General features: G+C 33.6%; 1 protein-coding gene across 1 annotated transcript in view; it reads right to left on the bottom strand.

Moving 5' to 3' along the window:
* LOC111043338 overlaps positions 1 to 15,045 on the bottom strand; it is a 134,118-nt gene that overhangs the window by 42,742 nt on the left and 76,331 nt on the right. The window contains 2 exon segments of the mRNA XM_039440400.1: positions 9,584 to 9,678; positions 11,468 to 11,620. Of these exon segments, the coding sequence (XP_039296334.1) occupies positions 9,584 to 9,678; positions 11,468 to 11,620 (248 nt within the window).

Raw genomic sequence — 15,045 nt, 5'->3', positions numbered from 1 at the left:
TCCATCTGCTTACATTTACTCCAATACTGTTGCAGGAACTGGGAGATGAAGTCCTCCAGGCTGTTGATATCTCGCATCCGGCTCTGGAAAAACATCAGCGGCTCGCCGAGTAATAGACTGGACAGTTGGAAACGCCACATTAACCAGGAGGTGGGTGTCAGTTCTTGAACGGCTCTTATTTGGTCCACAAATGGTTTGGGTTGCATGTGACGGTAGGAATTATCAAATTTTCCAAGGTTTTGGAAAGGTTGAGTGCTATTTACTGGTTCAATCAGTATACAATGTATTCTGCTGGCTGGAATATTTTCCATGGATGTCGCTAGTCTGGAGACTCTTTCTTCACTTGCGGTCCATTTATCATCTATAGTTTTTATGTTCTCATTCACTTCGTCATATAATTTGGTTATCTTTAGTTGTTGTCCGACTACGGCATTCTCTAATACATCGCATTTCTCACCTGATTTCGCCCCCTCCCCCGTTAAGTTCGCTATACCTGTCAGCACATCACTTTGTTCTTTAGTTATTATTTCCATTCTATTGACATTTTCACCCATCTTCGATTCTATCCCGCATTTATTTTCTAATACCTTTTCCGTTGTAGCTTCTATGATAGTGGTACCTCTCTCCTCACCTAATACGTCTACCTGCTCCTCAATTTCTTTAGGCGCTTCATTCAGCTAATCGTTTAGCTGACACGCAACATCATCAATATGGTTTTCTAGGTCGTTTATGGCCGTAGATTGCTTGTCTATTTTAATGTCTCCTATGTTTTTTATCCTTTCTTGTAGGACCTTGGTATTTTCCTCCAATTGATCCAGGATGGCTTTAGTAGCTTTAGCTTGTCCTGCTAAAATTTGACTGCATAGGAGTTTGCATTCGTTTAGGAAATCTTTCGTCATGAAATTGGTAGTATAACCGACTGAAGAATCTAATGTGGTGTTGCGCTTTTCTAGGTTGATGGCTGCGGACGATGGCTGGCTAACCACATCGGTCGGCGACTGGTTCATGGTGACGATATTATGGAATACTTCAAATAAATTGCCAAGTGTATTACCAATCTCAGGAATATTAAAATGGATTCAGTGATAGTGCCTATTCCGGATAAAATTGTGTGGTGTTAAAGTTTCAAGTGTCATGTACATATATTACGAAAAGACCTTCGAGTGCCAGGTATGGCTTCTGACATAGATAAATTGTAAACACTAATATAGTTCTTAAAATTTTAGGTAGGGTTTTATCTTCCTTACTAATAGCTATGCGATTATATTTCAAATAATCTATACCCTGGTCAGCATACAATATCTAGATTCAAAAATCAAAATCAAATTTTTACTATAGACTTTTATGGAAATTCCATCCAATTTTTCTCTATTATGAGAATTATGTTATCAAACTCGTGTGATACAGTTTGTCTGTATTTATGCAGCTTGAAAAATTTTAATTTGAAGAGCAACTCAATTATTTTAGCCAGAAACTTACAATAGATCATCAGATATATCTTGTTGAATCAACTTCAGATTATACTTCTTGCAGTTTTCAGTTCTATCAATAATTCCATTAATCATTGGTAGTAAGATTGAATAGGTAAGCTTTCCATCATGCTCCACTGGTTGGGTGCCATTGTGTGAAGTTGTGCTCCTGGGGGGTTATCTCTTATGATAGAGTCCCACGTTATGAAGCTATTGTGAGAAGTTGTGGATTGTAATTCCTTCACAGATAATACGATGTTTCTGGTATTTATAAGAGCAGTCTCTAAATTCCCTCTTTTGCGAATAAATTCACAAAAAATTAAGGCCTTCCGGCTCGCAAAATTACTGGGTTCAAACCTCAGCTCTAGCTCAGTGGTAGAAACATGAATTTTATAAATACAAATAATCACCATAAGGTTCAGTGATCGGTGATTGGTAATTCTTACCGCTGCTTCTATGAAGTTCTTGAAGAATACCAGTAAGGAAATTAAAAGAATATTTGATGACTGATTATCAGTAACCATGTACCACTAGAGAATAATCAGGACCAACTATAGTTGTTTCTAGTTGATTCTTAAAACGCTCGTCGTGAATACAAGTATTCACCAATATACCCTTTCAAAATTCCTTAGAACTTACAACGCCAGTTCTTGAAGCTCTCTGGATCCTTATATGATATAACTGGAACCTTATTAATATAATTTCTTAATATACTTGTTCTGGCTGATAAAATGAATATCATCAAAGGATGATAAATATTGAGTCAATAATTTTAAATGCTGCAAAATATTTGTTGATATTAAAACAGCTCAAACTATATATCACGAGATGAACTAGGATAAAATAAATTTCTACGATTTGTATGCTGACATAAAACACAAAATATATTCCCATAAAAAAGATGTGCATAAAATATTCGATATAACTATAATTCACTTAAATAATCTATTCCTAAAATCTGAATAATTATCACAGGTTTCGCTAATATTCACAATAGTGTGTTTCAAATTTATAAATATATTATTTTTAATACTGGTACTTAGACTTCCAGTCAATACAAAATTCTGCAAATAAAAACCTGTTCGGTCTATAAGTTTGATATGGTATACTTTGTTCAATTAACAAAATTAATATTTAATAAATTAATATTCAAACATGAGATCTCAGGGATTTATATGAATTCGGGCTGTGCATGGAAGTAAGCTTCCTACATATATTAAATAAATTTATAAAATGTTCTTATGGACTATGTGATATTGTTCAACACGTGGTGACTTTTTATTTTAATTCTAATTAATTGGAATAGCGCTTTTTGTTTTAATAATTACCCCCACTGAACGTAGAAAAAACGAAAAAACGAGCTCGTTTGGTTTGACTTATCACTCACTGACTGAAGTTCTAGATGTTCTCGTGGATTGAATTAATTATTTCCAATAATTAATTGGGTAGGCTCCTTTTCGTCACTGCTGGGCTAACGCGTGATCCAGATTTTTATAAGTTTCTTTCGAATTAAAGCTATTTTTATGGGAATCTTTACAATTACGAACTCCTTGACAGCACTGAGTTCACAAATAATTAACATTCAACAAACATACATTACATTTAAAAAAGGGTTTGGCTTAATAGTTCATTAAAAATTTTTAAAAGGAAGAAGAAAAAACCCTAAACTCCATGTGCATCCTCTCGGGTTGGGATCTTAAGCCAGAAGAAGGAGGTTTTCAGAAAAATTTGCCTCTTCCTAGAATAATTCTGTAAGCTACTCTCTGATTGGCCTTCAATTTAATAGACTCAATACAATTGGTTGCCTTGGGAATCAGGGCTTCCTCGGCTTTATAATAGAAAAATTTAAATAAAAGAAGTTTTTATACAAATATATGGAGTGTTTATCTTAATTGAATTCATAAATAAATCGTAACATACGATTTTAATAGATAATACATTTAGTTTTTATATGAGTTTTGTATACTCTTGATTTATCATGCTTTTTTGGATTATAATAAATATTTATACAGAAATAATAGTTGTTTGTAATTCTACACATCGACTTCCTTTAGTATACATAATATATCCTTTATGAGTGAATTTTATATGATTCAACCGGTCATATGGGTTGATCGAATAATCAGCTGATTCGTTCAGTATGGTTCTGATAATTATCGATTTATCCAAGATCGACTAATTCTTTTCAAAATGTAAACAAGTAACTCTAACCTCAATGTTCATGCATTTTATTTTTTTTTTTTATAATCCGCCAATAATAAGTATGCCGCTTTATAATTTTTTGATCTTACCAATGGGTTCTCATAATTATTAAATCACAATAATACATGTTTTCTTATCGTTGTTGATAATGCTATTACTCCTAATCGCTAATAATACTTGCTTTGAGTTGATTTACTCTTTGGGTAGGTCTAACCTTCTTTCCAATTTTATAGTTCTATTACATTTCATTGGCTCATTTAAAAATATTTGGTGGTTTCAAATTACCACGTGACATCTTTAAGAGAGAATATACTATAAGAGTATGATAAAATAATATACATAATAAGATACAATATAAAACTACAGTACAACACATATCAGTGGAACAAAGAAACCATATATTGTTGCACTACAATAAACAACACAGCATATACTAGGGTAAGCGTAGAATCTATTTATATAATTATAAAAACTGATCACGACTGACTGATTGACTCTCGCATTCATCAGCAAAAACCATAAAATTACCGTAATACTGTATTACTATAAACATCGTTTGCAATACAGCTTCCTTACAGATCGCAGATGCTCGCTATTCATTTTTATTTATTTTTCATTGTTATTAACAAATTTAATATTTTGTTTTATTTTTTATTATTATTATTTTTATTATTATCATTACTATATGAGAAATTTTTCTTTTTATGAAACGGAGCTGTGGGGCATCAGTTAATTAGTTATTGATAAATAGAATGAATTAGTTCTTCAATACCCTCCCTGCCAATCTCCTTCAACCAACCAGTAATAAGTTTTTATAATAAAAAGGGAATAATCCTCTACCCTTCTTAAGAAAGCCGGAATGTTTCGGAAAATGATGTGCGAAATGTAATGAGTGTTTGTAGTGGAGTGAGCCCCCACAAGTCTAGGTACTTCTATGCTCAAAGACTCCGCCGACCGAGTACTATAGTTGTGAGCAACTCTCGTGAACATATCTGCTCTATATTTATGAATATACAACAGTAGGCTCTTGACATACAACTGGCGAATATCGAGAACGTTGAACTCGTCATATATGAGTGCAGTTGGGGTACGGACGGGTTTTTTTAAAGCAATTTTTATAATTAGTTTTTGAGTTATCAATAACGGAGATAGAATTGTTTTATAAGCACCCCCATAAGCTAAAATCCCAGCAACTATTAACGATTGGACATATGCAAAGTATACATTCCTAAGTTCATCTTTAGATAAAAACTGACGTAAGTTGAGAAAAATGTAAATGGATTTACGTATTTTATTTTTCAGATAGGCAATGTGAACTGACCAGTTAAGTTTTTCATCAATCATAATTCCCAAATACTTGTAAGAACTCACTCTCTCAATACAATCGCACTGACACTGATTGTTATCTGGATTCCCACAAGAATGTAACATTAACGTGTCAACAGAAGGCTCATGATTTTTCCGTAAAGAAATTTCCATGAATTTTGATTTTTTTATATTAAGCGTCAAAATATTATCATCAAACCACGCCTTCAAAAGGTGGAGATCACGAGAAGCCTTTTGATACATTTCTTCCTTATTCACCCCGGTTACATGCAGAGCTGTATCATCAGCAAATAGGAACAGGTTACCGTCAAGTGGCAGATTAGCTAAGTTGTTTATATAAATCAGGAATAAGAGAGGCCCCAAGGTGCTGCCCTGAACCACACCGTATTCAATGTTGTTAATTTTACTCTCAACACCCAACAGTTGGACGACCTGTTTTCTATCCGATAGATAACTCCTGAACCAATTGTAAGAGTTGTGACGAATACCTAACATTTCAAGTTTTTTTAGTAGCTTCGATCTATCGACTGTATCGAAGGCTTTGGCCAGGTCCAGAAATATTATTAAATTATTAAGGTTTTTATTTATTGATTGGTCTACTTCTTGAGTTAATTTATACAGTGCATCAGATATGTTTTTGTCCTTCCTGAATCCAAATTGTCCATCTATTATGTATCAATAAGTATATTTTTTCAACGAATAGAATATTACTATTGAATTTTATTAATCATTTGAAGTGAAAAAGCACTCACTTTCTTAGATGTGGCGACGTCTGTTTCGTGCTGGTATCGCACATTTTCAATAGAATAGAATATGATAGATTACTTTAAACAAGAACGAACTATTATAACATCAGATATACCGGTTCTTTGGAGGGCAGTCGCAAGGAAAGGAATCGGAGACAATGTTCTCCTATCTTCCTCCACTGCTATTATAACGTGGACCTCACTATAGTAATAAGCGGACTGTTGTCCACTTTGTACTATAGCGCTCCCCTCCCGCCATCTAGCGTTGAGACATGTCATCAACAAAGATATGAATGACGAGTCAGTCCGTCAGTCATTCGGTACCTACGTTCTTACGCGAGTTCCTTGACCTGTTGAATTTATCAATGAATTCTCTTATAAAATCACACTCCGCGGTTGAAAAGTGCTTGATTATAATTCTAAAATCAATAATTGATCGTTATCAGTGGTTAGTGTCTTGTGAAACACAATATTATTGGAACACGTTGTGAAATTTGTGCAAATTCCGAACGACCTTCAAGGATCTTGGTGAGTGGTTTTATGAGATAATTATATTATTTTGAATCTGTGACTATTATCTATGCTTATACATTCACAAGATACGTATTCTGATGAGAATTTGATAGGTGGTGAGAGGTTGAGATGGGTTTATTGGTTTGAAAGAAGATAAATTTGAAATTTGGGTCAACATAACCTCAAACCTCACAAATTAAATTTCAAGCTCTGGCCTTGGGGTTGGTACAAGATGATACCAGAATGCATTGTGCTGTATTAAAGGTGATAGATGCTATTATGAATGATTATCAATTACCATCTTACTTATCACTATTTCAAAGGTGGATGATATGATTTATCATAGGTCCCATGAGTAATATACTGAACGTTTCCCTTTAATAGCCATTTTAAGATATTATCAATGAATTACGTAACGCAATATAGTGGGAGAGGGGATGTCATTTAGGGTTACAGTCTATCTCTTTAAAGTTCTGTCCTACCAATAAGTTTCCGTTACGGATAACGTTATGTTCACGTTACGTCACCGGATAGTGGAATCTAACTAGTAGTTCTGTGAACAGTAGACCTCACGCAGTATCCTAATCCACAAGTACCTGATTGAAACTATAGATCTTATGGAAATACAGCAATAGATTGGCTTCTCCACACATCTGTGTAATCACTTGTCAGCTGATTTATGATGAATGATTCTATAGTCTGATTTCTACTCTTATATTGGCGTATGAAGGAGGCTCCTTTTTCCTTTTATATTATCCTTGAAATGCAAAATTTCCAAAAACCTTGTATATATGTCGACGCGCAATTAAAAAAGGAACATACCTGTCAAATTTCATGTGAATCTATTACCGCGTTTCGCGGTAAATGCGCAACATATAAACATTCAAACATTTAAACATTAAGAGAAATGCCAAACCGTCAACTTGAATCTTAGACCTCACTTCGTTCGGTCAAATATCAATGAATTACGTAACGAAATGCAGTGTAAGAGGGGATTTCATTTGGCGTTACAGTCTATCTCTTTAAAGTTCTGTTCTACCGATAAGTTTCCGTTACGAATAACGTTATGTTCTCGTGACGTTAAGTTATGTTACCGGTTAGTGAAATCTGAAAATCGCTAATTCTTGCGTTACGTAATTATATATCCTTATTCACGTCTTTAATAGGGCTGCGTTCTTGGTAGAGAGGTTTACGGAAAGTAGCTTTAAGTTCATGTTGAATTTACTAGTACTTCGACCCAAACATTTTTATCATACAGTTTTAGGGCCGGTTTCCGAGCTCGGGATTTTCGGTAAGTTCTTGACTTTAAACAGCTGGACTAAGCAAATTGGCTCTCCAAAAACGGGGCGTAGTCGCAGTAAATAGTTGCAGCAAAATCAATCTTTATTCTCTCATTTCTATAATTTGGAATGTTTTCCCTGACGAAATGAAACATTCTTTTACCCTTTTTGAAATATTTAATCACAACATGTTTCGGACATTGATGACATTTTCAAGTGGATAGAGATAAATTCTTTTACCCTTATTCCATTTATTCATCTTCTTCTTCTATTAATATGATTAATTATATAATTTCTTATTTAATCTTTTGTAAAGTGACTCATATTGGATTTGTATTTGCAACTCTCACCTGCGCACAGGATTTTCCTTGCAGGTGAATGATTTCTTATATTTTTGCTGAAAGTTTTGTTTGTTTGTTTATTTATTGTCGTTGAAGAACCAATAAAGAATTTTTTATTTTGATTTGATTCTTGATTCCTGAATAATTCAAAATAGCTGAAACTTTACACTATTTTCTCTTTATTTTATTTTGTATTCATATTCCTAGTTTTTCGAAATGTAATTTAAACGTGATATAGGCTAAAACTGCGACTACGCCCCGTTTCGGAAAGCCAATTTTCTGACTACAGCTGTTCAAAGTCTAGAACTTAGCTAAATCCCGAGCTCGGAAACCGGTCCTAAATGAACTTTGTGGCAATCTATTGTATCTCACTTGTACTCAGAGTATACGAGGGCTGTTCTATAGAGATATAAGTATAGAGATATCATTTTCAAATAAATGATTACATCAGAGCTGTATTTCTTAGTAGCCAGCCTACTTCGAACTAAAAGCCTTATCAATTCTAATTATTCCAGGGATATTTATTCTATCTCACATTCCTCAATTAACACGAGGGCCGTCTATTTAGTAGAGAGATTACTAGAAAACTATGTATTTTCAAATATATGTATAAACTATAAACTATGTATTTTCTCGAGCTAACGCACAGGCCTTTGTTGCTCATGTAAGCTCTTCCCTATCTGATACAAGAATTTCAAACAATAATAAAATTGTGATAGCTCAAGAGTTTTATTGTTTGGTATGGTTCTATATTCTGTTGTTTGATTTTAATATGTATGTTATATCGTTTCTTGAATTGTATAAACTTTATTGCTTAAGATTCTATGTAACTGCTTTGAATTGTATTCAGAAGGAAAAAATAAATTGAATTGAATTGAATATTCTTGTATCCTAGATGAATAACTTGATTTTCAACTCGAAAATTCTATGATAAATTTAGAAGATAATTCAATGTAACTCAATCGTATACTAGGCTAGTTTTTTCAGTGGAGAGATAAACAAAAACTGATCAAATTTTCAAATGTATGTATGCATATGAAACACTTCACTTATATGGCTACTTTTGTACAAATTAATAGAAACAATACAAAAACTAGTAGTACCCTTTATTATTGAAAACTTTAAAATATTTCAACAACTCCATATTTTTGTTAAAATATTTCAAAGTTTTTGATAATAAAGGGTACTAAATATTGTAGATATTTTAACAACTCGATATTTTTTTAAAATATTTTAAAGTTTCCAATAATAGAGGGTACTAGAACTTTTTCATATTCATCTCATCATCTTTACTTCATGCATTGGGTTTATTAATTAACCTGTTCCGGTGCCCATCTCTTTCTTGGCCTCCCTACATCTCTTTCTCCTGTAGGTCTATAGGATATAAGTTTTTAAATTGTTTCCATTGATTAGTATGCATATAAGTATAGCAACACCCAAGGATAGTGTATAGCGTACTATATACTAGTGTACAATGTACTATATATATACTATTCTTGACCAACACCAATGTCAATCAAATACTGCCATTATAACTTGGACCTCACCTTAGTATGATTCACTTTAATCTGTCAGCATTGGTTGAACGAGGATTGATTATGTTATTCATAAGGAATGCTGACAGGGTTCGAAGTGAGTCTTACTATACAAATAATTAATCCCAATTATATTTAATAATAATCAATTTCAATTATATTAGAACTCACCCTTATGTTATCTTTTATCCACTGCAAGGCAGCTATCTGATCTAGCAAACCAAAATTGCTCAACGTGTGATCACTCACTCCAGGTCGTAGGAATCCTGTAAAAGTTTGATTAATACAATTTTTGAATTGATTTCGAACTGATAAATTCATTATAATTGATTTATTACTCTTCATTCAACTATAGCGTTCTCTGAATTTGTTAGTTAAGTATGTTGTTTCTTTACCTAACATTCAATCAAAGAAATATAAGTAATAAATAAAAAGACTAAGAAATTGACAAAAACCACAGATTAATGATAGTTAGAAAGACCGGTTTCGGTTGTTACACAATCGTCAATCTCTGATAAACTCTGTTTATTCCTCGATTTCTTAGTCTTTCAGTATCACTAGTCCTTTAATTAACTCCTAATATTACCACAATATCAACTTCTCAACTACAAAAAAGTGAAATATAGGTATTTTTCTCAATGAATCAAATAATACTGTAGTACTTTTATTATTGTTTCATTGACAAGATATTACACGACGAATTATTATTATTATTATTATTATATTATTATTATTATTATCAACTGTCAAGATCAATCATTATGGAGTGAAAATATACACCAGTGTAGTAGAAATATCTTAATGTTAGTATCACATGACTCATTGATGTAAAAATGACTTACCCCATTCCTGGTAGAAATTAAATGGATAGATACGTCAAAAAAAGACGAATTAAGCGCTGATTTTCATTAATTTTCAGTGGCTGAGAATGTGGGTTCTCTCCCTACCATGCCAATGAAAATCTGGTGAAAATGTTACTGAACATTGATTTTAGAGATTTTCATGATCAATCTTTTCCACTTCAAATTATTTGTTTAAATTGTATCTGAAGCCTGATAATTGGGAATTTAAAATCAAACTCTGCATAGATTGGGTGGAGCTCCTGGTATTCTGGCAGATATGGGACTTGTGGCAGTTGATAGAGCTTATCAATCCTATACCATTCAACAAGCCGATTTCTGTTCATATGTTTGTATTTCACCGGATCTCGAAAACGCCTCTAACGATTCTCACGGGATTCAGAACATAGTAGGTTTATAATAGAGAAATTCGCATTAGGTCCAGGCACTAGGCACTAGGTCTCATCCCTAGGAAGACTCGCTCAAGGACATTAGAAGGATAATTATTATTCAAACTTGGAAAAACAGCTGATAATAATTATTTCGTCGTCCGTTGATGATGGAAGTGAGTGAGCGAGTTCATGTGTGTGGGACTGTGTCAAAATTATGACTCAGCTGTTGAACTTTTGTAATCATTCAATCTGGTACTTAATGCCGGATGAAAAAAGCCAGCTTATTTTTAATCCGGTTTATTTGATTAATTCCAGTAGAATGATCTTTCTGAAATGGTCTTCTCTGATTTGGTTCAAGTGAAGTTAATCAGGACTAAAATTTAACTGGCGTTTGTGCAACCGGGCCCTTGTGAGGGAAATTTTTGCATTCCTCTGGGAATTAATCTCAATCCACTGTGATCAGATAGAACATTTTTGTATGAATTATGGATATTATCATAATTTATTCCTCCGTAATGATTTTTTTTATGCTTTTGTACTCCAGAGCAGAGCTCGGTCCCCAATATTGACAATTTTAGGTATAATTTTGATCAAAATCGTTGGAGCCGTTTTCGAGAAAACCCCTGTTTTTGAAATCATTTTCGCCATTTTAGCCGCAATTTTGAACTGTATTTGATCGGAATTGTTCGTGTCGGATCCTTATAGTGTGAGGACCTCAATTTTCAAATTTCAAGTCTTTCCGTTTATTGGGAGATGGGATATCGTGGATGAATAGATGCATTGATCAATGGTGGATTTATTCTCCGGTTGTGAAAGGTACTCACCAAGAATTCCCAGCCTGAAGTTTAGAGTGATAACAATCACCTCTCCGAAGCTAGAAAGCACTGATCCATCATAAGGATTTCCAGAATTCCATTCGAATGACTCACCATGGATGAACACAATGACTGGATACTTTTTCGAAACCATCGGATTATCTGGAACAAACAAGGTTTTTCATTTTGAAAATTTGTGGAAATCTGAATTTCAATGATATATACAGATTTGGATAACATTGGTATGCAGGACTTCAAATATCTATTTATTCGAGCATCTATTCATTCATTCATAGACAATACATACAATTCAGGTGAAAACAACAGATATTTGCCCAAAGCTGCAAGATTCAAGATTTTTATTCGTTATTAAGTACAATACAGTTCTACTGATACTACCGTACAATGAACGAATTTAGTACTTCGGATGGGCACGTTAAACTGTCGGTCCCGGCTGAAGTAAGACAGTCGTAAGGCTCATTGATGGCTTAAATAATGATATATTCAGGTGGTGGGACCTTCCCGCAAGGGACTCCCCACCAACAAAAGCCATACGAATTCACTTTTTACCGTACAATAGGACGTCACTGATCCATTTAGACATAATATTATCTTATTTAACCTGAACAGTCCAGATGTTGTATGGAGTTCATGATTTGATTTACACTCAATTTCAAATTCAGAAAAAATGTATCAACTTAACTGGAATTTTGAATTCATCTAACCAATTCACTTCCAAGAACGAAACTAAACAAAAACATTCTATCACAATAATTAAAATTAATTTATCATGGATTTCTATTCAAACAATAATTATATAGTAATATAGACTACAATGATATAGACCTACAACTGTATGATGCTAGGGTTAGACCAAACGAGTATAGATCACGAATTCTGGAGAATGAAATTCATTTATTTATGTATGTGCTTACAATGCGAATGACACTAATGTAATAACATTGGTAGATAAAATAATAAGATAGTCCTTGTGCTATTTTTCTTCCAAATCTATAGGTGACAAAGTCCAAGATAAGGTTAAATCTTACGTGCACAATTTTTATAGAATTTTAGTCGAAAATAAACATGACAACTATAAATACATAGAAACAATCCGACAAATGAGAAGCATGATGAATATTATGTCTCCAAAAGTGTATGTCTAATTCACTGTTTGTGCTCATGGCTCTAGAACTCTATCTAGATTTTTATCAATCTTTGTTCAAATGTTCTGTAATGTTCCTATTGATCTTTATTAATAGTTGAAGAGCATTTGCTTGTGAAGATGTAACAATTTCATCTAATATACTACCAAAGATATTATATAGCAAAGGAAGATATTATCCCACGGTATAGATCGTTCATGCTCCGAATTTCAAGCCGATTTTGTGTTTAAACTCAAGCCGACTACTGTCTCTTATTACTGTTTTGTCGGGGTGAGAGTGTAAGAACGGCACAGTATGAGTGACAACCAGCGTCACATAGCTTCACCGAAAGCACCTACTAGGACTATCGGCTTGTATTAACACTGAAGTTTCCATTAAGAACGCACTATACCATGGGATATCACATGGAAGAATTTCCATCTAGCTGTTCACCCTGTTGTCAGTACTTGCAGTAACAGAAGTCTTCGGAGTGTTTTACAGCATTTAATTTGGATTTTCGTTCAATAATAATTATGGGATAACTACTTATGCTATCTTTTCCCCATGATACTACTGTATTAATTTCGCCATGTGATGACATTTGTTCCTATCGTCAAGTACTATTTATTACTGAGAGTTTGAGCGATTTTAATTTTTAACATCGGTTAGTGGAAAAATAATCTCTTGGTGGATTTTTCATTCCTGCATCAGAATCCCCTTCAAAACAATTCATTTCTGATTTCTAAAGGTGCGTACAGATATACGCGCCGCGAACATGATCGATTCACTTTTAATCAGCTGATGCCAAGATTTTTATATCTGTATCTTACCGTTTCTGTAAAAATACAGATATAGTCAGCTGATTAAAAGTGATTTGCTCATGTTCGCATCGCGTATATCTGTTAGGGATGCCAATCCCGGGATCCCAGTCTATTTTTGAAACCTAACAGTCCCGGGATTCTTAAGAGTCAATCCCGGGATTGAAAAACCTGAAATTGTGAATCGTATTTTTCCAAAAACAATTGAATATAGAATCCATTTACAGTGATGAATATGAGTTTTGGATGGTCAATTTATTGTTCTAAGTGTTTGACTTATTTATTCTACAGGCACAGCCTACAGTTGCATATACATAATATGTACTCTGTAATGGCTAAAAAGAGTTCCCATTATCAGTTTGTATTATTCGCGGAATGGTTGTTGATCGGATGTTATGTCTCTAGGTTTGTTTCTGTTTACATAGCACCACTATCACCAGCCTAGACTAGTGAGTATAGAATGTGATTATATTTATTACATTACATAGAATAATAATTATATTAATCACATTCTATACTCACTGATCTAGACGGCGAAATATTTGCAATAGTGCTGATGTCATTCCTTGAAATGCACTCAGAACTCTTTTCTCTTTTCTCAACATAAGTAGAATATCTAGTAGAAGTACATGTAGTTCGTAGGGTCCCAATTGACAGAATCCCAAACGACAGAAATACTGTATTTTCCCAAACGGCAGAAAACTACTTTTTTCCCAATTGGCAGAACGCTTTCTGTCATTTGCGACAAACTAGAGAAACTTTCTGTCGTTTGGGAAACCTATCACTTTCGGTCGTTTGGGACTCTCAACACTTTCTGTCATTTGGGACTCTCACCACTTTCGGCTCAATGCAACAAACAACGTTTTCTGTCGATTGGGAAAATTCGTAAAGTTTTCTATCATTTGGGATTCGGCTGTAGTACAAGCTTGTAGTGCGTGTTGCCTATCTCTAAATTAATAGGCGAACTTGTTTTTGAGACCTCAACTCCTCTGTGGTTTCTCGACCGTTTTTGTTAGTTCAATCTCATTATGAAAGAACTCATCGAGTCTTACATTTTGAAAGACATCATCGTGGACAAGATGAATGAACGAGGAAAGTTTCAATTTTTGACTGCTATGATAGAGGATATGATAAAGAGGAAGATTAGATTAGATTTCTTTATTTATGTATGTTACAATATTTACTGGCTTATACACTAATTTTACATTGAATGACGGTAATGCTAGTTATTCAACGAATTCCACAAAGTATAAATAATTAATCAATGAGAATAAATATAGAAATGCAATTAGAATAACGATAATATAATAATGTGATGTAACTTCATAAATCGGCGGTGTTTCAACAAATAATTGTCGATTCTTTCAGAAGGATATAAAATATCCTTCCCATTAACACACGACCGGGAAGAGAGAGAGAGAGAGAGAGAGAGAGAGAGAGAGAGAGAGAGAGAGAGAGAGAGAAAAGAAGAAGAAGAAGGCGAAGAAGAAAGAGGAGGAACAGGAGAATATGAAGAAGACGAAGGAGAAGAAGAAAGACGAAAAGAAAAAGGAAAAATGAAAGAAGAAGAAGAAGAAAGACAAAAATAAAAATAAAAAATGAAATAAGAAGAACAAAAACTTTA

This window comes from Nilaparvata lugens, chromosome 13 (assembly GCF_014356525.2).
Source record: "Nilaparvata lugens isolate BPH chromosome 13, ASM1435652v1, whole genome shotgun sequence".
Classification (NCBI taxonomy): domain Eukaryota; kingdom Metazoa; phylum Arthropoda; class Insecta; order Hemiptera; family Delphacidae; genus Nilaparvata; species Nilaparvata lugens.
The sequence above is the reverse complement of the archived record's forward strand: the minus strand, read 5'-3'. Positions and strand labels throughout refer to the sequence as shown.